Below are 25,353 nucleotides of genomic sequence, written 5' to 3'. Positions count from 1 at the left end.
TAAGTTAAGGTGAAAAGTAATTATCTTTTTCACATGGTTCCAAATGTATGTTATAAATTCTTTAAATTTATATATTTTACTGTCTGCTATGTTCCAACTTAATTTATACATTGAGAATAGTACATTTGCTTTAATTTACTTCAAAATCATTAAATGCTTTAATTAAATAATGACATAAAAGGTATGGCAGGCTTTTGTTCTTTATTATGTAAATGATGGTTTTTTGCATGTTTTTCCTATGTTAAAAATTAATATATTAATCCAGTCTATACCCATTTCTCAAATAAAGTCTTCATTGCTTTTGGGGAACAAATCAGTCTTTTAGAATTTAAACCCCAAGTGTTTTAACATCAGACTGTGAAATAAGGCAGAATTCAAAGACACTGTATGTTCTTTGTGATAATCTAGAATTTTTATTTGATTCCAGGTAACTTCAGACAATAGACATGATGGGATGTTTTCTCTTTGAATAAATAACAATTTAACTACATCATTGAACTAAAATATAGCGTGGGCTTAATACATTGTAAATATTACATTAGTACTACTTCACTATAGTAATCTAATGACTGAAGCTACATTGAATAACAATCTTACTAGTACTTGTGTACAAAGTTTTATTACTAACAAAGATATTGCAGGGGTTGCAAGGATGTCACCAGCTCAACAAACATCTAACAATACAATATTCTTCTAAGAGGAAAAGTAATCATGTTTGATTTACAGACAATAAAGAGCTTTGTTTTCCACTTGAAACACTGGAAATAAGAATCCAGATCATCTGGCATCTTAATTCATATTATTACAAGGAAAGGTTTCCTTTCTTGAGCACTCTGGATCCTCAGCAGGCCTGCTACACTAAGTTTACGTGAAGATAGCTTTTAGGATGCCACGGCAATGTAAGGAAACACTCCTATCTGAAAATTACTGATTTGTAGGCCACTGCTTAAACATCTGACTTTTTAAAAACCTATTTACATACATTCAGCCCAAACCAGTAGATAAAATGTTTTGTCTATATTACAATAGGCATTGTTAACATTTCATCAGAAGGCCAGTGCAAGACAATTGTTAATAGCCGTTGCCCAGCATTTAGGAGATTTTAAAATATCATACAAATATACAGTTAGAACACGAGAAATCTAATTTTGCTCATGATATTGGTGGTCTCTTTTACAGACATGGGATGGCAGAAATCGATCAACAGGACAGTAACTAGAATGCCACTCATCAAGGGCCAAAATTCTCATCTGGAGGTTGGGCTTGTCTCCTGCAGTGTGGGTTTAGACAGCCAAAATTCCATGACACTTAATGCCACATAGACCTGACTCGATGTGACAGGAGGCTTGGGGATCATCTCAAGTGTAGGCATATGTCTGTAGCTTCTTCCAGATCTGTGTTTCTTTTACATTTATTTCATACGGAGTGGAAAATTAGGGGTTCTTGGAGACAGCCCTTCTTTTCTAAAGAAAACTGTTAATCTGGGATTGAAAGGCTCATCATTACTCTGAAGAAATTGAGCAGGTTGGCATTTGGCCCTATCTAAAGACATATAGGATGGTGAAATGCAAGATCAGGACACATATGTCAGCCTCAGAGGAAAGCAGATAACTCTGCAGGTAGACCTTATAGAGCTTACTGCAATCTAAATTATATGTCAATCAATGGGTCTCATTAAGGGACTAATTAATGAATGACACTATTGAATAATAATGCTAATGAGTATATTCATTGGGGAGAACATTTGAGTCACTTGGGTTAGGAAATGATATTAAAAGTATCAGAGTGAATCAAACTCATTTAAGTGTTTTAAAATGAAGGTGGTGTAACACATACATGATGATATTTCACAGATATTTCTTAGAATATCAATAAGCACCAAGTTTAGTGCTGTCAGCCCCGTTGTCCCTTAATTTATTAGATATGATTGAGATCTTATAAGCACAACACACTATAAAATCTACATTGCATACACACAAATACAGTTTCAAAAATGAATCCTGGAATTTTTCTACCAGTAACAAGAATTTCCTCTTCACCAGGTCTTCATAGCTGTGAGAAGAGCGTTGGTATTGCCTAGTGAGCTCTGAGATGTGTGGATTAATCTTCAGGGTAATTTAGAACAAAAGAGTGGCAATTCTTCAATGGAAACTAGACCCTGGTGAGTTTTTTCATAAATAATCTTTTCTTCTTCTAAAGAGATCTTATTAATCCTCTAGCACACTGAGCATATCATCTGCATATCACAGAGAGGTAAAGAGAGGAACCAGCAGGCAGGTTCGAGCCGTACAGACAATTAAAGGCATCTCAGCTTGGCCCACAAGCCACATCCAGCCTTACACTGCAAGAAAGGACATTGTTCCATCAGGCTGCTTGGGTACCACATAGCTAGCAATCACCAGATAAATGCTAGCTCTCTGCTTTACATCAGGCTATGCAGGCCTCCTGGTCCTGCAAAAGCCATGCTTTATCTGTTTAGGGAGAAGATAGTTTGTAAGTAAAATTTGTCAGAGTCAGGTGGCTTCTTAAGCATTATCAGTGCTTACTGGGAAAGGGCCTAATTCAGAGCACCCGTGGCACCATTAAGGAGTATGAAACTGGGGCGTAAGAAGAAAGCAAGCCATGCTCATATTTATGCTTTAGCACCTCTTGTTAATCAGGAACAGAGGAGAGGCCTGTTCTTTAAAGAGCCCAAACCTATACAGACAAAGCTGGGCGCTGGGCTGTCACCAAGGGCATCTGCACGAAGCGCAGAAGCAGCCGTATGACATCCAGGCCTCAATCACGAGTGTGTCAGGTCCTCACTGCCCTCTTCTGTCTCACCCACCGTCTGATAGGTCTTCTTACCACATAAGCCGGATCTGGTAGTCCCACTGCAGTGAGCAAAGTATAGTGCTACTTAAACTGGGATCATGCTGCCTACACACACAACTAAAATATGTTACCACTGGAGGGTTTTATTTTAGAGCTACTTCCCTTATAATGACTTACATCTCCGTGGACTTGATCAATATTAGGTGCTCAGAAACCAAAACACTCCCATTTCCCAACATGAACACTGTAAACACAGACCTTCACCTGAAGGTTCATTATAGATGACTCCTTGCTAAACGCTGGTCTTGTGAGATACCTAAAGGTCAGTTTAGTACTACTTGACCCAATTTCAAAGGGAGAGGGTTCTGAAGGCTTACGGTCAGTATTTTTATCAACTAGATTTCCGGAAGAACTCAATTTTAGAAACTGAATTCATGTGCAAGAGTGCAGCAAGGGGAACAGCTTACACGTGGTCACAGTTTTCTCACTTTAGGACATTACTAGAACAGTTACAGGATAGAAACACACACACACACACACACACACGTACACACACACACATTTATATTCATACTCACACACAGTATAATTTTACTGATCCAGACACTACTTCTTTTCAATTAAGAAAAAATGAAGACTGTTGTTTGGCCACCCAGGCATGAAATCTACTTAAACCTGGAATATAAGGATGCAATACTCTTCAAGAAAACAGCAATTGCACAGTGATAACAACATACATTAAGATTGACACATGCTGTCTTAAGAGGTCCAGTAAGAGCTAAAGTCTAAAGAAAGTCGGAGGTGTCAGCCAAAGTCAACATGCAGTCTCTCTTCTGTTCTGATTGTAATCCATCACCCAACAGAACAGCTATAGTCCAGGAGATAACACAAGTCCTCGTATGAAAATGCTGGACTAAGAAATTTTTAAGTGTCAACGAATTCTGCTCAAGACTTTGGACAGTCTTCAAATTCTTCTTGTTGGATTAACAGAAAAATAAACCTTTATGGTTATTTCAATGTCAAATTTAAATAGAGATATTTGAAAAAAATATTAAGGTTTCTAAAGTTACATCATGGGCAGTAATGTTTTAAAAAGTGGTCTCATTGGCATATATCCACTGCTTATGTGCCATTGTTCTTGTAGAAGCCCACCTTGCAGTTTTGCTGGACTAGACAAATATAAATAACACATGGTAAACACTGATACACATCTCACAGGACACACTACATTTTACAAAATAGCTTTACTTTAGTACTCTAACTGTTGTAAAAATGGACATCTCTGATTACTTCCGGACAAGTATATTTCACATTATAATGAAAGTTGTGATTACAAAGGCATTACTCATTTGATGGCCTTTTTCTATGGGTATTTGGGCTTCCAATTGTGTAGCCAAAGGTTCTCTCCTATTTCATTGAGACTTTGAAGGACCTTCCAGTCCCTTAAACAACAGCTTTTCTTCACCGTAAACCCCCGGAGAACTGAGTTTGAGGACCTACACTATGGAAACATTAGAGAACTGAAAACTGATCACGGTGACAATCACCTTTTCACTGAGCGCGGTCAACTTAAAAAAATATAACCGATGAGACGACAGACTCTTTTGGGTTTTTGAGCTTTTAAAAAAAAGAGAGAGAGAGAGAATTTCTTTTCCTGTGCTGCCAGGGACGCGTCTGGCTCACAGAGCCTCGGCAGACGTGTCCGTGGACACAGACATGGTCACCTTGGCGATCTTGACCGTGCTCTTGATGCAGCTCTCCGCGGCCCTGTGGACGCTGGCTGCATTGTTGGCGTGTTTGTGCAGGCAGTCCGAGTCCCCCATGCTGTTATCGAGAGGCTGTGCGGTGCCTTCGCACGAGGGGAACATGCTCCGGAACGCATGTCTCAGGTCCTTGCTCCGCAGAGCGTAGATGATGGGGTTCACGGTGGAATTCAGCAGACAGAGCATGCTGCAGAAGGCAAACACTGTCTTAATGAGCTTGTTCATCTTCCCAAAGACGTCGTATACCATGATTGCGAGCAGAGGGCCCCAGCAGATGATCAAAACCACCAGAATCAGGACCAGGGTCTTGGCCAGCCTGATGTCCATGCGGGCCTGGTCCGGCCGGGTCACCTGCACCTTGCCGTCCTCGGACGTGTGGATGATGATGCTCTTCTGGGTACCGCGCTGGATCATGCGGACGGCGTGGCTGTGCGCCTTCCAGAGGATGTACATGTAGGCGTACACGATGAAGAGCAGCAGCACGCTGGTGACCCCAATCCAGAACATCAGGTAGGTCTCGTCGATGAGAGGGAAAATGTCTGAGCACACGGATTGCAGTTTCTTGCAGTTCCAGCCCAGGAGAGGCAGCACGGCGATCACAATCGCGATGGTCCACATCAGGCAAAACGCCACCACGGCCTTGGGCCGGGTGACGATCCTCTTATAGGCCAGGGGTCTGTGAATAGATATGTACCTGTCGATGGCAGTGAGGAACAGGCTGCCGACGGAGGCCGTGAATGATGCTGTGACCCCACCCAGTTTGAACAGAAACACGTTGGGGCTGTCTTTGCGGTGGAACACGTGGAAGTCGACGAAGCTGTAGACGAAGATGACGCTCCCCAGGAGGTCTGCCACGGCCAGGCTGCCGATGAAGTGGTAAGAAGGCCGGCAGCGGAGGCTGCGGGAGTGGAGGATGACGCAGAGCACCAGCAGGTTCTCCAGGACCGTGAAGGTGCCCAGCGTGAGGGACAGCACGGCGATGGCTAGCTGCTGGCTGGGGTTCAGAATCATGAAGCACTCCATGTCCATAAAGTTCTCCCCGCACTGAATGTTCTCGTCGTTCTCCTTGTAGGAGGACAGAGACTTGTTGTAAAACTCAGTGAGGTTCACCTGGTCTGCTGGGACTAACTGGGGGTGCTCTCCCGCAGTCATCTTTTCTTGGAAGGGACTTCCCCTGAAGGAAGTTAAAGGAAATTTCTGCGGGAAGTAACCTAATTTGGATGCCATGTCGCCTTTGATGTCTTCGTACTGAATGTCATTGGCACCCACGTAGAGGAGGTCTGTGGTGATCGTTCGGAAGGTGGTATCTGCAAGGCCATCGAGGATGGACTTCATCCCCTCTGTCTTCAATTAGGCCACACTCACAGTGACGGAGAAAGAGCCCCGCAGCAGGAAACCCTGATGGGAGGGAAAACAGATAAGCTGAATGGGGAGAGAACAGGGAGAATGAAAACACACGAACAACTCGCCCCCCGCCCCCCCAAAAAACGATGGTAAACATTCCAAATATGTCCCCTTGTGTTATTTCATTCCTGTCTCTGAACATAGGTAAAATCCTTGTCCGATTCTGTCAACAAAATGTGTCGATCCTTCAGTTAAAGAAAAGCTTCCCAGGGAATTCCCTGGTGGTCCAGTGGTTAGGACTCCACACTTTCACTACCGAGGGCGTGGGTTCAGATCCCTGGTCACGGAACTAAGATTCTGCAAGCCACACAGAGCAGCGAAAAAATAAATAAATAAAATAAAGCCATGCATTTGATCAATGTACAGAAAAATATACCATAATAAAAATAAAAACACAATTAAGATTTAAAAAGGAAGGAAAAAAACAAGAAAAGCTGTCAAAAGTTGGTGAGGTAGGGCACACACCCAACACATCCATTTCTTTCATTATTTAGGCTCTCTGGACTTGAGTCGCTGTGTGAGGCCCGCGTGGACCTCCAGGGTCTGGTGGTCAAGTGAAAGCAATGTGTCTTGGGTGTGGCTGTGTTAGGGAGTGTCTGCCACCTGGCTTCTACTATCACACACACATACACACACACACACACACACACACACACACACAGAGTCCTGATGCTGGTGGGGAAAGCAACCACATGTCACACAATCTCTGCTCTTAAAGACTTTACTGCCTTGTCACATGCCTTGTCACACAGGTAAGACTGAGCATATAAGACAACCAAAGAACAACAGAGTGTGGAGTCAAGGACTGAGTCGTGTGGCCTGTGTGTTCAGTGTAAAGGCGGAGGAGGACATTGCTGGGAACTGTAGGAAGCAAGTGGCCTTAATGGGAAGATCCAGGTTCTAGCCCTGACTCCATCGGGCAAGTTTCCTCACCCAGAGAAGACGTTTGAACTGAGCCATGGCTGAGGTGAACTTCTAGAATGTCTACACCAGCCAAGAAAAATGTTACGAAGGGTAAATTTGCACTGATGCTCCCGGGAAGAACGAGATCTTTAACACTGGAAAGTAGTCACAATGGACCGTGCTTCCAGACAGCGACTTCCATGAGCAGCGAGGTGACACCAGCACACACTGGAGGACGGGAGAAAGACCCGATCATCCAGGCCTTTCCAGGTGGATGGAAGTAAGGATGGCTGAGAGGAGAGGCCAGATTTTCAGGGCTCTTCAATTCTCAGCAAGGCAATTTGCCTCTGTTTCAAAATAAATGGCCAGAGAATTGGTGTTCCTATTTATAAATATTTGTTTAAAATGTGGCTATTGGGCTCTTTAGCTTATATATTAGAAATACTGAGGGCAGTCCAAGATGGCGGTGTAGAAAGATCCAGAACCCCCTCCTCCCAGAGGCCCACCTAATCTACAGCTACAAATGGAACAATTCCCTCTGAAAAAGACTTGAAAACCAGCTGAATGACACTTCACAACAAACGATAAAAGGGCCACTTCAAGGTGTGTGGGAGAGGCAAATCATGATGTCGTATACCTGAAACTAAGACAATGTTCAATGTCAATGATCTCAGTATAAATAAATAAAGAAGAAATATTAGAAGTATGGAGTGATATCTACAATCATTTTAAAAATCATCAAAGCCAATATTTTCCTCACTAATTGTCTTTTTGTTGTTCCTAAAAATATCACACTGTATTGAGGGGGGAAAAGATAGGCATTAGCTTGGATCCCATTAAAATGTTCTGAATCCTCCTGCTAAAATACAGAGATCCCACCTATCTGAATTAATAATTCATTTATTCATCCATTCAACAAATTGTGGCACACCCAGTATATGCCAGGCACTGTACTAGGCACTAAGAGCAGAACAGTATCCGGAAAGAGCCCCTGACCACATGGAGTTCAGTGTAGCAGAGGAGACAGGCTGACCCTGTAAGTATGAGAAGGCATTGTAACAGCTACAGTCAGGGACATATAGGATGCTGTGGGAGCAGCCGTCTGGGGGTTGAAGGCGGCTTCCCCAAGGAAAGGATGTTTGTGCCAAGAGTATGTAGAATTAATGTGGGTGGAGGCAGGACACGGAGACACAGAAAAAAATTTTTGATGAATACCTGAAGTGTCATGATGCGGTTTTTGTTCTGTTTGTCTGGTAATCGGGAATAGGCACAACATGCTAAATGTGGCCCAAGTTCCCACATTCTGCCACTTCTAAGTCCAGGCCACCATCACTGCTCACCAGAACCCGAGTGCCAACCACGTGGTCAGTTTTTTGTTTTGGGGGTTTTTTTTTGTGGTACGCGGGCCTCTCACTGTTGTGGCCTCTCCCGTTGCGGAGCACAGGCTCCGGACGCGCAGGCTCAGCGACCATGGCTCACGGGCCCAGCCGCTCCACGGCATGTGGGATCTTCCCGGACCGGGGCACGAACCCGTGTGCCCTGCATCGGCGGGCGGACTCTCAACCACTGCGCCACCAGGGAAGCCCTGGACTGATCCCCTTTTGATCACTTGCCAAATAAATAGCTGCTGCCGTGATCTTCATAAAACAGGCGGCTGATTACGTGACTCCCCTATTTCAACCTCTGTGCCCTAAAGACCAAGTTCAAGTTCATTCACGAGGCTTCCCTTTCAGGCCCATACTCTCCAGACCATCCCACGCAGCTCTTCTCTCTGCCATCTGTGTCAGCCCAGCTGAGGGCCTTTCAGATCTGACCCTCACTCCCTTGTGCCCAGAGCTCTCCACATTCTGTTCTCCCTGAGCAGGAAAGCTCTCTACCTGCATCCCCACACCCATAGGATGAAGTCCAGTAAAAGGCTTCCTTCCCAGGGTTGTCTAGCCCCTGCCTGTCTCTCCATCCCTCCTCTCGCCGTTCCTGGACTCGCCACTATACCGGATAATTTGGTTCCATGAACACACCGAATCCATTGCTTTTCAACTTGGTGCTCTTGCTTCCACTGCTTTGCACACTCCTCTGAGCAAACACCCTTTCCCTTCCTCCACCTGGTCAACTCCTTCCCCCAGTTTGATGTAGCTCCTCTGCTCCCATCATACCCTCTTTGGGGCTCCTAGAATAGCCAGATAGAGTTCTACCATGGTGTCCCTGGTGTTTACCAAATATTCTAATAGTTCTCCGTGTTTGCATCTGTTTTGCCCCTCCCTCCCACCCACTGGGTAGTAAGCTCACTGAGGGAAGGAATTTTATTTATCTTAGTGTTTATTCATAGCGTTTAATGTAATGCCTAGTGTATAGCAGGGGGCCCTACCTAAGCTGGCTGATTGACTATAGGTATTTCAAAAGAGAAAAAAAAATCCCTTTCCTATTCAAGGTGGGGGAGGGAGTCACCCAATCATAATGGGAATAAATAAGCATGGAGCTTGAATCAGGGTATCTATCCTAAATAGCTGCCCGATCCATTCGTGCTAGAAAAATGCTCTATTTAGATGAGGTGACTGACATTGTAACTGAAAGCTGCCTGTGTAGTGATTGCCTAGCCTAAGTACTCACGGAATGAGCCACATGACCCAGCCGACTTTGGCTAGATAGAGGTGGAGGAGAACACGGGCAATATGTTACCGGATGGTGAACAAAGCAAGCGTGCCAGGTGAGCCAGGAGGGCACCCTTGGCTCCTGCATGATCCTCTAGCCCTTTCGCACGGTCAGCATCGCCTGCAATGACAGTTCGGAGGCACCGCCGAACCGAGGGCCCCGAATCACCCACGGCTAACTTCTGGCATCACTCAGGAACTAACTGCTTCTTCTCTGAGCCGATTCTGCACACCCTCCCACACTGGCAGAGGGCAAGGCACGCAAGGGCTGGGAACTGCTCAGCCAGAGGCAGGAACACTAGTGCACAGACCACACAGGGACACCCAGTGTCCACTGAGAGTCTGGTAAAGCCCAGCCAGGTGTCCCGGGGAGGTTGTCTAGTTGTGGAGGATATAAAAATAAAGGATGCAGAAATAGAAGACTGAAGTTCAACAGCCACAATGGTTGCCCTGCGCTTCCTGGTTCCTCTATTACAATCTCTCCTGAGTCCCCAGCTCAGCCTGGCTCCACCTGTTCACGCTCAAGTGTCCTCAAGTTCCCTGTTCAGCCATCTGTCTGTCATATCCTCTCTCACATCCTCGGCTCTTCCAGAAAATGTCGTACATGTGCCCACCCCTGGGCTGTGTCTCTTGAGTCAAGTTTGCTCTTTGTGCAAACTTACATTCGCTCAACAACTCCACTTATATGGGAAAGTGTTCATGGAATAGGTAGGACACAGAAGATAGCCACAATCTGTGGGAGCCGTTAATGGTCCTGGCACATCCTCAAATCTTACTTTTGCTTCTCAACTGCCACCCATACCGAAACACACAGCTTCCTGGCCCGGGAGATGGCTCCCTGCTCCTTGAATCACGCTTGCACACCTTCCTCCTTTCCTCCTACCCCTCCCTCTGTCTGAAATACTCATTTCCAAGTTGTCTTTCTGAGATAAATTATCTTTACCTCCTTGACCTGCCCTTTGCACCAGGGAGAACTAGTCCCCCAGTTTTCCCCTCTATTATAGACCTCATCATAGCATTTATGCATAAGTTTACATATTTATTTCCATAACTAGAATGTGCTTTCCAAGCACAGGACTGGCGTCTTTTTTTTCTTATGTGACTCACTGACCTGATAACATGATAGCAGGCGTAGGGGGGATGGGGGAGGCTGGGCTCACTTCGAAATCTTCCCATGAACCTAATACAGTGGCAGTTGAATTTTATTAACTGATCCATGAAAGCCGTGATTTAATAATATATATTTGCCTTTTCTTAAAATTAGAAGAGAGAAAGGTAATTAGTTCAGTGGACATTTGGCCTGAAGATCAAAGTTTGAGCCCAACATTTCCAGGCAGCTACTGGGGCCCAGTCCATGATCTCCATCCCATAAATCATCTTCTCTCAAGTAACTAATTCTCCCTTCACACTGCCTAATTAAAACCTAATTTATCTGACATTTTGATTATTTATATTCCATTCATACAATTCAAAACGTACAAAAGGATATACAGCAAAGAGTCAACCTAACCTCTCCCATTCTGATGTTCCAGCCAACCAGTTTTCCTCCTTAGAGGCAAGAAGTTTCTTGGTACTCCTTGCAGCGATATTCCATGCATATTCAAGCAAATATATATACATTTATCCCCTCTTTCTTTTCTTTTTAACAAATACTAATATAGGTACTGTTTGGCACCTTGCTTTTCCACCTAAAAGTATATGTGAAGACAGTTCCACATCAGTACACAAAACCTCCTCATTTAGCAGCTGCCTTGAGTATCTGTTAGATACTCATAGATGCCGCCTATGGACACAGGTTTAGCTTATTTATCATCTCTTACTATTACAAATAATGCAGCCATGTCATGTTTCACATTTCTTACAGTATTGTGAATAATCTCTCTAGTCACTCAAGCTCACACTCCACACTTACCCTGGATTCCCTCTCCTCAGCCTCTATAATCAGGTAGACCACTAAGTCTTGCTGATTTTTCCCCTTTTAAGCACATATGGAGAGCTTGTTATGTGCAGCTGGCCCTCTGAGCCTCTGATGTATATCAAATTATTTTCACAGTAGCCCTGTGAGGTAGATGCCATTATTATCTCCATTTTACTGATGAAAGGCACAGAGGGGGTAAAGTAATTTGCCATTCACACAGCTAGTAAGGGCAGAGCCAGAATGAACTCAGATATTCTGATTCTAGAGCAGTGTTGTCTGATAAAAATGGAATGCAGAAGGCTGCTGGACATCCAATATAAGATGCACATTTTTTTTGTTGTTGGTGGTGGGAATGTAAGTTGGTGCAGCCACTATGGAAAACAGTATGGAGGTTCCTCAAGAAAACTAAAAATAGCGTTACCGTATGATCCAGCAATCCCACTCCTGAGCATATATCCAGAGAAAACTATAGTCCAAAAAGATACATGCGGGGCTTCCCTGGTGGCACAGTGGTTAAGAGTCTGCCTGCCAATGCAGATGACACAGGTTCGAGCCCTGGTCCAGGAAGATCCCACATGCTGCGGAGCAACTAAGCCCATGCGCCACAACTAGTGAGCCTGCGCTCTAGAGCCCGTGAGCCACAACTACTGAAGCCCATGTGCCACAACTACTGAAGCCTCCGTGCCTACAGGCCGTGCTCCCCAACAAGAGAAGCCACCGCAGTGAGAAGTCCTTGCACTGCAACAAAGAGTAGCCCCCGCTCGCCACAACTAGAGAAAGCCCACACACAGCAACGACAACGCAACGTAGCCAATAAATAAATAAATGAACAAATAAAATAAATCTATTAAAAAAAGAAAAAAGATACATGCACCCAGTGTTCATAGCAGCACTATTTGCAATAGCCAAGACATGGAAGCCACCTAAGTGTCCGTCAACAGATGAATGGGTAAAGAAGATGTGGCACATATATACAACGGAATAGTACTCAGCCATAAAAAAGAATGAAATAATGCCATTTACAGCAATATGGATGGACTTAGAGATTATCATACTAAGTGAAGTATGTCAGAAAAAGACAAATACCATACGATATCACTTATACGTGAAATCTAAAATATGACACAAATGAATGTATTTATGAAACAGAAACAGACTTACATAGAAAACAAACTTACAGTTACCAAAGAGGAAAGGGAGTAGGGGAGGGATAAATTAGGAGTTTGGGATTAGCAAATACAAACTACTGCATATAAAATAGATAAACAACATGGTCCTACTGTATAGCATAGGGAACTATATTCAGTATCCTGTAATAAACCATAATGGAACAGAATATGAAATATATATATATATATATATCAGTTATATATATATAACTGATACACTTTGCTGTACACCAGAAACTAACACAACATTGTAAGTCAATTATTCTTCAACAAAAAATTAAATTTAAAAAAATGCACATTTTTTTCACATTTTACCATCCCTGAAATTAGAGTGTACCTTATAGAGGGTATCATAGTTTCGTTGTCACAGAGCCTCTCCAGCTGGGCCCCCCCCGATGGGGGTCAAGGAGATGCCCTCCCAGAGTCACCCTCCTCCAATTCCAGGAACTCCGTGGGCTTGCTCCTGGGGTCTGTCCTCCTGGAGGTCGCCGGAGGCAGCTGTTTGTGGGGGAAGCGGTGTGAGGATGGGCAGGCTGGGCCGATCACATGCGTGTGCCTGCATGCGTGTGTCCTCGTGGTGCAGTGTGGCTGGGAGCAGAAGGGGGCGGGCAAAGCTGGCTCCCCCGCACCATCATGTTTTGCTGTCTAACTCCAAGGAGGCCAAAAATTCTAAATTTGAACCTGGCCTTGCAGGCCCTCGTGAAGGCATATTTGTCAAGGTAAGAGGCTGGAACATACTTTATTTAGTAGTTTATGAGCTTGATTTATAGCTTCAAAATATTTTTTTTTAAAAAATGGAATGCAAGCCACATAGGCAATTTTAAAATTTCCATTATCGAGGGTAAAAAGAAAAAGGTAAAAGGTGAAATTAATTTTAATAATATATTTTATTTAACTCAATACATCCAAAATATTATCCTTTCAATAGGTGGAACTAGCCACATTTCAAGGGCTTAATAGCCACATATGGCTAGTGGCGACCATATTGGATATTGACAGGTTTGGAGCTGCTTTAAACCTTTTTTTTTTTTTTTTTTTGGCGGTACGCGGGCCTCTCACTGTTGTGGCCTCTCCCGTTGCGGAGCACAGGCTCCGGACGCGCAGGCTCAGCGGCCATGGCTCACGGGCCCAGCCGCTCCGCGGCATGTGGGATCCTCCCGGACCGGGGCACGAACCCGTGTGCCCTGCATCGGCAGGCGGACTCTCAACCACTGTGCCACCAGGAAAGCCCTGCTTTCAACCTTTATGATACATCATTTCCCTAATCTAAGACAGGGATGCTACTATCTCCCTTCTTTTCCCTACTGATTCCAGCCAGTCCAAGCACCAGTAATGGAGAGAACACTGAATTAGGAGTTAGCATACCAAGATTAGTGTCAGACCTGTATTTGGGTACGTATTTACTCTTTCTAAAGCTCATTATTTCATCTGTAAAATGGGAAGGAGAAGGAGTAGGAGGATGCCTCCATCATAGAATTGTTCTGAAAATTACATGAAAAAAATAGTGCATGTGAAGAACTTAACATAGTGCCTGGCACAAAATTTAAGTCTTCAATAAATATTAATTATTATTATCATTACTTAGTATAACGGCTCTTTGCCATATACTAATTATACTTCCAGATAATTCATTGACTTAGTTAGATCATAGGCTACTTATTCAATTTTTATTTTTGTCTCGGCACTTAAAGCATGAAGCAAGTATAAGATACACACATGGGTGAGGGAGGAGGAAGCTTTATTGAATGTCTATTACATTCCAGGCATTTGAGAGACTCTGCATATATTCTATCGTGAAATTGTCATGACAACTCTATCAGGTGCTTATTTATAATCCCCGTGTCACAGATGAGGAAGTGGAGACCAGTAGATTTTAAATAAATTGTCCAGAATATGAAGAGCTTGTAGCTGAACCCATGTCTCTCAGACACCAGAGTTTCTGCTTTGGGACTTTATACATCTTTTAAGCATTAACAGTAACTAGGATAAAGCCATTTTGCATCTTATAGTATATTCTAGCCTTCCAGCTTCTTACAAACACGAATTATGGCATTTTGCCAATAGTAATTAAGACTACCTCCTACTAAATCGCTCTTTCCTATCCCAGCCCATCTAGGTACATCTGCCTACTGGCATGTCCTCAAGGATGAAAATTTTAGTATTTGGAAGAGGTATAAAGCTTCTTCAGTTAAGAAGAAGGATCACAAACCTTATTTCAATAATTCAAAACATGTGTGCCTGTGATTTACTCTATATTAAGATCACCACATATGTGATCACAATTTCCCATTTTAATGTGACCAAGCACTTTCATTAAAAAAAAAAAACCAGCTTGTTAAAACCTGAGTCAGGGCAGTGTGGTTATGAAATATAGAGTAACTTCTACCCAATATAAGCCAACTTTTTAATGAAAGAATACAGTTAAAAATATACATGGATGTTGTGCAGTTCAAGGATCTTAGCAATGTCAAAATGCCACTGTGCACAGGCTGTTTTAACAGTTAATGGGATCATGGCAAGAAAATTGTGCTCTGCATTTCGGTAACCCTTTATTTTTACATTTGGATTACTACAGTAATGTCCACCTTACTATTATTTATTTATTTTTTTGTATCGAGAGTTTTCTTTGAGAGTTCATTAGTAATATAGTTTAGGCTTTGGGGGATGCAGCTACCATTAATTTTGTTTTTGTTTGCTACTGGGAAAATCTAATTGGAAATTTCCAGCAAGAGGTGTAGATGCACCTATTAAAGAAGCAGTTGGGTTTTGTTACCATTATAGTAAAAGAATGATTGAATGACATGCAAAGGGGATTTTCCTAGAATTCTGCTTTTTAAAATATAAGGAACATAGTCTAACGATTTAGGCTGTAAATCATGCCTTTATAACAATAATAAAAATACTTTAATATATTGAATCTATTATTTTTAAAAAAACTTCAATTTTTAGAATAACATCACCTGTTCTTTTTGCCCACCTCTCTATGCACACCTGCTTTTCTCCATCCACTGCCTCCAAACTTATACATCAACTCGCAGGCTATGGTGTCATCAAGAAATTGTTATGGATTTGGAAGCAGTACGGAGTTTTTTTTAGAAGTCTATTCAGAGTCTGTATCTTTGTTTCTATAACCATTAAGGGTATAAAACATCCATGTTCTGATTAGGATGAACATGGAGTAGGTCCTCAAAACAAGACTTCAAATAAAGTCTTTTCTATACCAGTATAATTTAATAGCAGGCTATTTTAGACGTCATTGCCCCACTGAAGACCTTCTTTGTTTCAGAGGGACACTTCAGTAATTTAGATATTTGGCACTGTTGATTCTGGAGTCAAAATCCTTGCAGCATCTCTGGGGGAACAGGCACTAGAGAGTATTTGCTTCCTGCAGGATGTCATGTCCGGGAAGGCAGAAAACCCTCTAGAAGCGTCAGAAGACCGGCGCTCCCAATATAGTTACAGACTGTATCAGCCGACCAGGCTCCTTTTCTAGATTCTAAGTTTGTAAATGCTTTAAGGAAATAATCCCAAGCTCATCACGTCTAGATTGATAGACGTCCAGGATATCAAACGTAGGAGCCATAGGCCTTTTCTTAATCGTGTTGTTTTCCTTAGTTTGTTGGTTCTGTCTTGTTCTGCTTGGTTAACCTTATAAAAGAGCCTTGCGAATGGTTCAAGAGAAAGAAGGTGCCAGTGGATATATTTGTTTGTTATTTTCCATTCATTTCTGGGAACAAGTCTGGTTTCTCTTAATTTGATCAAGAAAAATAACTTGCTAATGTATTTCTATAAGTCAGTAGGGAAATTTTTAGTTGACTCTTATAACTGCATTATTTCTAAGGCACGTCCTTAATGTACACTGGCAGATCTCACGGGCCAACTTCACAACTTGATGAATGATGCTTCTGTTACAGCTGAATGGGCAACTGAGTCTGTTCTAACGCTTACCTAACCAGTTGAGTTTTGAATTATTAAAGTAGTTTGGTCACTTATTGCACCATCTTCCATAGCAAAGTCAAAGATTGACTTAACTATCCTGATAATTCAGGCAAAAATACATAATTCTTCTTCCTTGTGTTAATGTTCTCTCTCTTTCCCATACAGAAAAGAAAATTCCATTGTGCTCGTAATGCTCAGTTGGTTCTGAAAGGCTTAGCTTTTCTTATATTTTGTAACATAGAGCAGAAGTTATTAAATGTACCCTTTTCTCTGGTCTATTCTTACTAACAATATGAGTGTTACATTTTTCATTAAAAATATCAATTATTATGAACCAGATAGACATTAGGACACTTATAAGGCTATATTTCTGTTCAAATTTAACCTGAAGTATGCCTAATTATTTAACATTTATAGGCTTCTTAAAGCATAAAGAATTTCAGGGCTCAAGAAATGATGCCTTTAAACTACATCAAATTAAGCACTCACTATTAGGTGAAAATGCTGGGAGGAAAACCTATCACAAAAGCAAGTTAATGATACAGATGAACTGATTCCTTAGATCTGTTGACCTTTATAACCAATTCCATGAATCATTTAATGTTGCTCTGCTGTTTTGATGTTTCCTCCTACCAAGTGCCTTTGCTTGTTTGGCGCAGGGGGGAGTGGGGTAAAGGGAGATACATTTTCTATACAAGCTGTAAAAGGAGCATAATTGAAGCAGCCTTCCCTTAAAATAGAATTTGCAAAGTTTTCAATTCAATAGAAGCCCTGGCCCATATACAAAATAGTGCATAAGATTGTCTTTATCTTGCATGAGGTTTGATCAATAAAGGCCGAAAGCAGTATGCAGAACCCAGTAGGCAGGTAATCTTGACAGTTCATTGCCAAGGACAACAGTGGTTTAAAGCGTGCCACACGTTGTCCAATGGAGCAGCATACTTTTCAGTTTCTTCATTCATCTTTCAACAAAAAGTATCTTCTCTTTGAATCCATGAACAGACACATGAAGGCCAACTAAACACAGAGTCTTGTTTCCCCGGGCTCAAATCTCAGTGACTGGGTGACTAGGATGATTAAATGTACGACAGAGAGAATTCCAGTTCCCAAATATTTTCAGTCAGAAACATGTTTATGTGCCATGCATCATGCTAAGGATATGTATTATTTTTAATATTTACATGAATTAGGTGCTATTACAATTCCCATTCTACATATGAGAAAACTGAGGCTTAGAGAGGTACAGCTTTGCCCAGCGTTGCCCACTAGAGAGAATGGAGTTAGAACTTCAACCCAAGTCTGTATAACTCAATGTCCCTGCTCTCAACTTCGAGGTCCAGGAACCATTTAATAAGACAGTCTTCTTTCCACTTCTAAGGAAAGGGAAGAATCAATTTTGAGAAAGGAGGTAATAAACAGTACTTAATAATTTTACACAATGAACAACTAAAATCTGAAGGAATGCTCTGTTGACAGAAAAAGTTGCCCGTAGCACTTGCAAATCATCCTTGTCCCATGGGCTTTAGGGACAAAGTATGAGAATTAACTCTAAGCTATAAATCCTAGCCTTGGATTAGCACCTTATTTGCAATCAGTGGCTGTTGGTGAGTAATAAATAAAATCTAACTTGTCTTTGCCACTAATTTAAAAAATTACGTATACATATTTTTCTTCAGTAGTCAATTATAAAGATTATGGACGGTTATGACAGTTTCCACGACACCAGCGAGGAACAGAGAGGGCACCTTCTTTAGGTCTGAATGAGACATGACTGTTGTAAGTCGACAAAAGCTTGAAACATCCATTGCCCATACGGAGCTATTCAAACTCAAAGGAAATCACTCCACTTCCCACCGTGAGCAGGGTGGTTTTCTTAAGGCCCAGAGAGAGGATGCCACTCTCTGGTCAGTTCTTAAGAACTTGCCTGGAATCAAGGCAGAAGAAACTATGTAATCGTCATTTGGGCTCCAACAAGGGAGTGCCTGTGACTCACTCTTGGCGCCCAAATGGCACACAGCTGTGTTACTACAGCAAGGCAGCAGATGGATATAAAGTTATTGGCCCCTTACATGCTTCGTGTAACATATTTTTGTTGGGCGTGTGCTCTGTGCTAAACACTGTAGACATTGTCTACTCACGTATCACACCTGGATAATGGATACAGGTCAAGGAAGCAAGGGAAATGATTCTCCATTCCAACCAACCCATCCAATAAAGCCCATCCACCTGCCCTTCCCCTCCCACAGAAGACAGAGTTGAGTAGGATATGAATACAAGTAACAGACAGATGATACTTCATCATCAAATAGTACCGGCTTCGGTAAATTCCCTTCCTATATGTACTTTGAGGTTTTCTCCCTGGACAGATGATTGGCAATGCTGAGTCATCCCATAGCAGTCTTTCTTGTGTCTAAACCCTTCAGATCATGAAAACCTTGAGTAGGGACATTATATGGTCTTGAATGTCCTCTGCCTGGCATAGTGCCCGGCACAGGGTATGTACTCAATGCCTGCTTACTAAATGGATGTTGGCAGTAGAGCAGAGCTATCCTAGCAGAATGACTTTTAACTGTGAATAGTTTCCCTTGGCGTAAAGTCAGTTGATCATTAGGGAAGTAAACCTGAGTCTTGGTCTCATACAAACATCCAGCTGGAAAGAACTGTAACCAGATGTAAAAGTTACATGAAAGGCATCAACAACTGTGTATCCCAGGATCTTTGATCTCAGTATCAAACAGAAATTATATTGATGGCAAGTAGAAGTTATGGGCAAAGGTCAGGTATTTACTTTCTATTCTGATCCTTCTTCAGCCTGAGTATGTACTATGAACCTCAATATTTTGCCATATAACAATGATACATAAGGAGATCTTTGTGAGATGCACAACTGTGAATGAATCCTAACTATATGTGTTGATAGACCTTTAAAGACGGTGTATGAAATTATGATTATAATGGACTTTTTCCTTCCCTCAAATGCATGCTATTATGCACTGATTTTTCCCAGATGGGTTTCTGCGTGTGTGTGTCTTCAAAGCAACTTATCAAGAGAAGTTATGTGAAAATTCAACCACTAGATGGAGTGGCTTTTATAAGCCCTCAGGAATCAATTTGTTACTCTGTTCAGTGGACATGGTTCTTGCTTTGGTTGAGCAACTTTTCCTGCTAACAACATTTTATGCGTTTTACAACTGACTTAATTTAAACATAAATAAGAAAATATGTTAAAGAGGGTTATTACTATTGCCTACAAAAACAAAATTTCTAATTGCTTTTCTGAGGCAAAAAGGCATTGAGAAAATTTAATATATTGATAAAACTTAATTGTGAGTATTTGGAATTGTTCCTCAAGAAAGTAATTAAGAATGAGTAAAGGAAAGTAGTTATACTGAAAACAAATGACACGTTTATGCCAAGAGATGCTAAGAGTAGGAATGGAAGGTCTCAGGAGCCCAAAATCAATTCTAATAACAAACTCAACTCATTTCTATTTTATGAAACATTTGGCTTTCCAATTTTCAAATATAAAATCACCAACACAGGTCATAACTCTGTGATGAAAAAGAATGGAAAGTTATTTTCTATCATTACAGAAGCTAAAATGGAATATTTCACAAGAGAAGTTAATATTTGTTTAAATACTCATACAAATCAAGGATACACTCGTTTTCTAAATAATTCAATGTCCTTCCTATCATTTTCTCACTGGAGTAATTTTAAACATTTTTATTGTGTGTAAGTTCAGGATTCCATTTAAACATGAATTTAAAAACCTAGGTACTTACATATCACCTACTTTAATTGAAAGTCACTTAATAAAAAAAATTTTCAGTGTGTATGAACAATACAAGATATAAACAGAAAAACATGCTTTCAAGATATAAATTATAATGTACAAACAGAACTAGAAGAACTTGGTTTCAGTAATGGTGTAAAGTATGCTTTGGAAATGTAATAACAAATCGGATGCAAGTACAGAGCTTTTATGCCATTGAAACCATGAGGTAGTTCTATTATACTTAAGAGTTTGACCTTGAATCATGGTTTGTGTGCTACAACTATGTGATTTTGAACAGAGTTGAGGAACTAAAAGTATTCAGAAAAAGTGACGTGAAGATAAAGAACTAGGAAATAAGATAGTTGAGCATAGGCTGGACATCCCAGGGTACACCTTAAAGAACAGTCTGAGAAGTCACAAGTGGTTTGGAAGAGCACACAGAGTTAGTTATTTTATAGGTCAGTGGTTCTCAAAGGATGCTCTCCAACCAGAAGCATCAGCATCGTCTGGGAACTTGGGAGAAATGCAGTCTCAGGTCCGACCTCAGACCGACAGAATCAGAAACTCTGTTCCTGGGTGGGGGCACATCTGTGTTTTCACAAGGCCTCCAGGAGATTCTAAGACACTCTAAAATTTTAGAACCATTGTTAAAGATGGAAACCTGTGAAAAAGACTAGATGGGGGAGGAAAATAGAACTAGCCTTTAAGAAGAATTGAGGTGAGATAGGAAGAAAGAATATTCTATGAGCGTAGGTTTTTCGATCATTGAAATGGATGGTGAAGGAAGCCTGTTCATGATAAAGTAGTCTCCCACAGAAGATCTTTAAAACCAAGCTTTTTCTATTTGATTGGAGTAGGACACTGTAGTCTAGCCCGAAAATGAGCGTAAGGAGTGAAGAACCTCTCAAGGATTTTCAGTCTACAATCCAGAGCTTCTCTGCACTTTTTCAGGTAACTTATTTGCTAGATCTTTTGTCCAGCAAAGAAAAGTGGCTTCAAGACATAACATGCACTTACCCAGTAAGCAGACACAAATTAAAAACTGCATACCATTTTCTCTTAATTCTATTTACAAAGTCTATGTAAAGTTTGATAGGACTGCTAACCATGTCTACCAACACCGTTGTGAAGGAACCCATGACTACTGAGCATAAAAGAACAGGAAAAAAGTAAAAGTAAGTAACACTCCAGCTTATTTCCTTTTTAAGCTGGAAATGTTTCTATTTGTTCTTCTTTTGCCAAAACCATAAAATAATGTATCACGGGAGGTGAACCCAGAAAATGACGAACTAAAATGGAAATTTTGCAGTAGGCCCAAGTAATGCAAATCTACTGCAAATTATCTTACAGAGTTACCCTGGTAATTATGCAATTTGCACTGCTTATAGCTGGCAGGGATCTTTCAAAAATACCTACAAGTTATAAATATATGGAAATGTATCCCAGAGCACTTAAATATATGACTCTGGGCAGACTGTTCCCTCTCTAATTATTTCATCAATAAAAATGGATCATAGATTACTCATAATTAGTTTCCTTAGCCGAGGACTAAAATCATTCAAAGGTTTCCCTTTTGAAAAATTTGTATGAACTTAGATCTAATTTCCAAAAGTAGTTGTACATTTTCCAAAGCCAAGTTCCCACACAGACAAAGATACAGATTCCTTTGGACAATCTTTTGCTTACTTTAGTTATGAGTTAAGTTGTTTAATTTTTTTCTTTTTATTTTATTTTTTCCTTTTTCTCCACATGCATATCGCTTGTTCACCACAACTTGTACAAAAGCTAGAGAAAACATTTACAAATTCTGGTAGCAATGCATTAAAATGAGTTGAAAATATGGTCCATTTAAGAAGTAACACTGGAATAAACCAAAATACACAGATCACAGTGGTATTAAAATAAGCTCTCTTACAAAGAATAAATCAAGTTGATTTATTTTTAAATATAGCGGGGTTAAAAGCAAACAAGAGTGACAAAGGCACACTACCTATGGTTTTGGTTCACTTACTATATTAAAAACATCTTTTTTAGCCACCTGACCAACAGCAATCAATGTTATAAAATTTCCTAGTACAACTGTCCAATGTGAAAGTAGAATTTTTTTTTAAAGCATACTGGAATTTCTCACCAATTTAAATGTAAAACTCCTTTTAACTCAATTTACAGAACTCACATTGACTCCAATTTTCTTCTCTAAATATATGGTCTCAGAACGAATAAAGAAATGATAAAGGAAAGAGGGGAACCCTCCCATTTCAACATAAACTTTGAAAAACATTATTTCCTAATAATATTTTATTTTAATTATATTTAAATATACTACTGACATACACAGTTTGTGAAAGCATTTGCCAGTATATTCAACTCCCACAACAGATTGCTTGGCATGTCTTTGAAAAATGCTTCTGCTTTTCCTTAAAAAGCAATAGCATGGAATTTGCTAGTGGGAATAAAGAAATAGATATCACACTGTCAAATTTTGGAAACTATGCTGCACTTTACCTCCTGAAGTTAAAAAAAAATTTTAATGCTATTCAGAGTTTATAATGGTGGTAAGGAATCATGCCAAAGGTATCAAATTTCTCTTCAACGAATCCAAACTCTAAACAATTAGGAATCCAAATGTGAGTGGAAAAATAAGACATCAGATAATAAAATATCGTACTCCTAGGGAAAAATGATTTGCCATCTGTGTTAGGAGAAAAGGGAACTTAAATCCCTTGTTGCATTCAAAAATGCAAAATTTATTTTAATAAATTTATTCAAAAATACAGACTATAATGCAATAACAGCGCAGGGGGTTAAAAAAAAAAAAGAGCTGGCTAAAAAAACACTGATTCCCATCAGACCAGTCTCAACTGGCATGTTCAATAAGAAAAGAAAAGAAAAGAAACAAAGCAAAACTTTTGAAAGCCTTCCTAAAGTGCAGGTGTGAACATTTCTCCAGTTGGGGCTAAAACAGAATTCACGGTACTTTGAAACAACTGCTATGACTCTGCCAGGCCTATTTGCTCAGGTTTGGGGTGTAAACAATTCTTTCCTCAAAAACCCATACGAACACAACTCTGAACCTCAGAATTCCATGCTCGCTAAGTTATGAAATTAACCTGTCCAAATGAAACTTTCAGAGGATATCCCAAAGTTATAATCTATATGGAAATAATAATTCCATATAGTCTATATGGAATAATCTATATGGAAAGTACTTCAAATATATGGAAAATAGCCATAAAAACTAGATCAAGAATATATTTGTAATCTCAACTGCCCTAGAAAAACTGTTATAATGAAATGTACTTTATTTTCCATAAGGCACTCTGTTCAGTGAAGAAATATGACCCAGGATTTTCAGTAAATATTTTATGTTAATAACTAGAGGTAATCACACTGATTACTTTATGTAATGGCTTTGACCTCTGATTACTGATATGTCATAAACATATCTATTATCCATGCAAGCCTGTTTGAGATAGAAGTTCATCTAACCTCAAACCATTTGAACAGCACCAAGGGAATCACTGGAAAACGACTAAAACAGCCTTCCCCTTTCCCCCTCACGAATTTCCTATAGTTTTAACTTAGTTGTGGTAGCATTATAATGTGTTATATCCAACAAATATACCTATACTAACGTGTATCTTGTGACACAGTAATAGCCTTGTATATCTTCTCCCAACTTTCTTCCAAAATTAATAACCAGTCAGCAAGATTGGTGAAAACTGTGTTAAACACATCCATCGGTGTTTATGAGAAAACTATCATCGACTGTGGTTCTGCCCATCCTAGCATCTTTGCAAGCTTTTTAGAACACAGGACACTGGAACAGATTTCCACTATCCTGGAAAATAAGAACAGCCTTGTTTTGATTCAAGCTGGATACTTCCTTTTGCCTTGAGTTTTCCATGTCCTCTGCATAGCTGCCTTGAATCTGGACATTTCCCCAAATTTGTAGTATTTATTTAAAATCTGAATCATATGTTCAAATATATCAAGGCAACATGTCTCAGTTTTTATTTCGGTCTTGATATATGTCTTTGAAAAAGTTTCTTCAGACATATTTATAAAAGTGTATTTATATATCCTGGTCATCTTAAATGATGCAGTATATAACTTGACATTTTGTAAACTCTGGATGACATTATTTCTTTTAGTCCAGAAAATATTTGGGAGAAATCTGAGTTGATCTGTAATATGTTGTAAAGTTAACCTAATCTAATCTAAGAATATACAGATTGGTGAATTAAATGGTTATCAAAACATTAAACAGCAATTCAGTTACAAAGTGTTGAACCCTCCAGTCCCTCAAAAACAGCATTCATGTGGTTATAATATAAGGTTAACATCATCATGAGCACAGGATTAGGAAAGAGCTGGAGATTCAGGGGGGAAAATAGGAAGTTAAAATTTTGCCAACACAAAATACATCCATTGGTTTTGATTGCCTCTTATTCTTTAACTTCTCGACCAACTTTCAGTCAAGAAAAGCAAAATCAGCAGAGCTTTCAGCCCCTCAAGATATAGATATGCAATATATAAACCTGTCCTGGCATAGTTTTTCACAACAATGTTGGGTCCAGGTCATTTCAGAGTCAGAAGCAGAATTATAAATAATTTAAACCCAAAGGCTGTCTTCACTCTCATTTGTTAGTTCAATTAGAAAATGATGAATACAAAAATAAAAGAGACAGACTTACACTGGTGGAGACAATGGCATCCCTTTAGAATGAAAGAGGAATGAAAGCTCTCATCTGTGTGCTTTATGCAACTGAGCTAACATCATTACCCCAAGAATAACAGTCAGCAAACTAACAGACAGGCTCCATCTTCCTAAGCAAATTCAAGACCCTATAACCAAATCTCGTTTTACTCATCATGTGTTGTTAGGTATTTCCAAATTTGATTTATTACTCTTTTTTGCAGCATTCCTGGAGAGCTAATTATGGGAAATAATCCCTCTCCTTATTAGGCCAACTGTTTTCTGGGAAGAAACATTTGGTAAGCCTGGTGAACTATA

At 40.4% G+C, this 25,353-nt stretch overlaps 1 protein-coding gene across 1 annotated transcript; it reads right to left on the bottom strand.

Moving 5' to 3' along the window:
• Nucleotides 1-399: 399 nt before the first annotated feature.
• CNR1 (cannabinoid receptor 1) lies at nt 400-25,106 on the bottom strand. Its single transcript, XM_027090799.1, has 2 exons — nt 25,034-25,106; nt 400-5,975 (listed from the first exon to the last, which is right to left on the bottom strand). Exon 2 carries the CDS (start codon nt 5,910-5,912, stop codon nt 4,494-4,496), a length of 1,419 nt encoding a protein of 472 aa, XP_026946600.1. The 5' UTR covers nt 5,913-5,975; nt 25,034-25,106; the 3' UTR covers nt 400-4,493.
• Nucleotides 25,107-25,353: the final 247 nt, after the last annotated feature.

Source organism: Aethalodelphis obliquidens, unplaced genomic scaffold, assembly GCF_003676395.1.
Source record: "Aethalodelphis obliquidens isolate GAN/ISIS:26980383/991018 unplaced genomic scaffold, ASM367639v1 scaffold3, whole genome shotgun sequence".
In the NCBI taxonomy this organism is placed as follows: domain Eukaryota; kingdom Metazoa; phylum Chordata; class Mammalia; order Artiodactyla; family Delphinidae; genus Aethalodelphis; species Aethalodelphis obliquidens.
Note: the sequence above shows the minus strand (reverse complement) of the source record. Positions and strands in the feature narration are given on the sequence as shown.

Coding starts and splice junctions, on each gene's coding strand:
- CNR1 (XM_027090799.1), bottom strand. CDS start 5,912: ATGAAGTCCATCCTCGATGGCCTTGCAGATACCACCTTCCGAACGATC.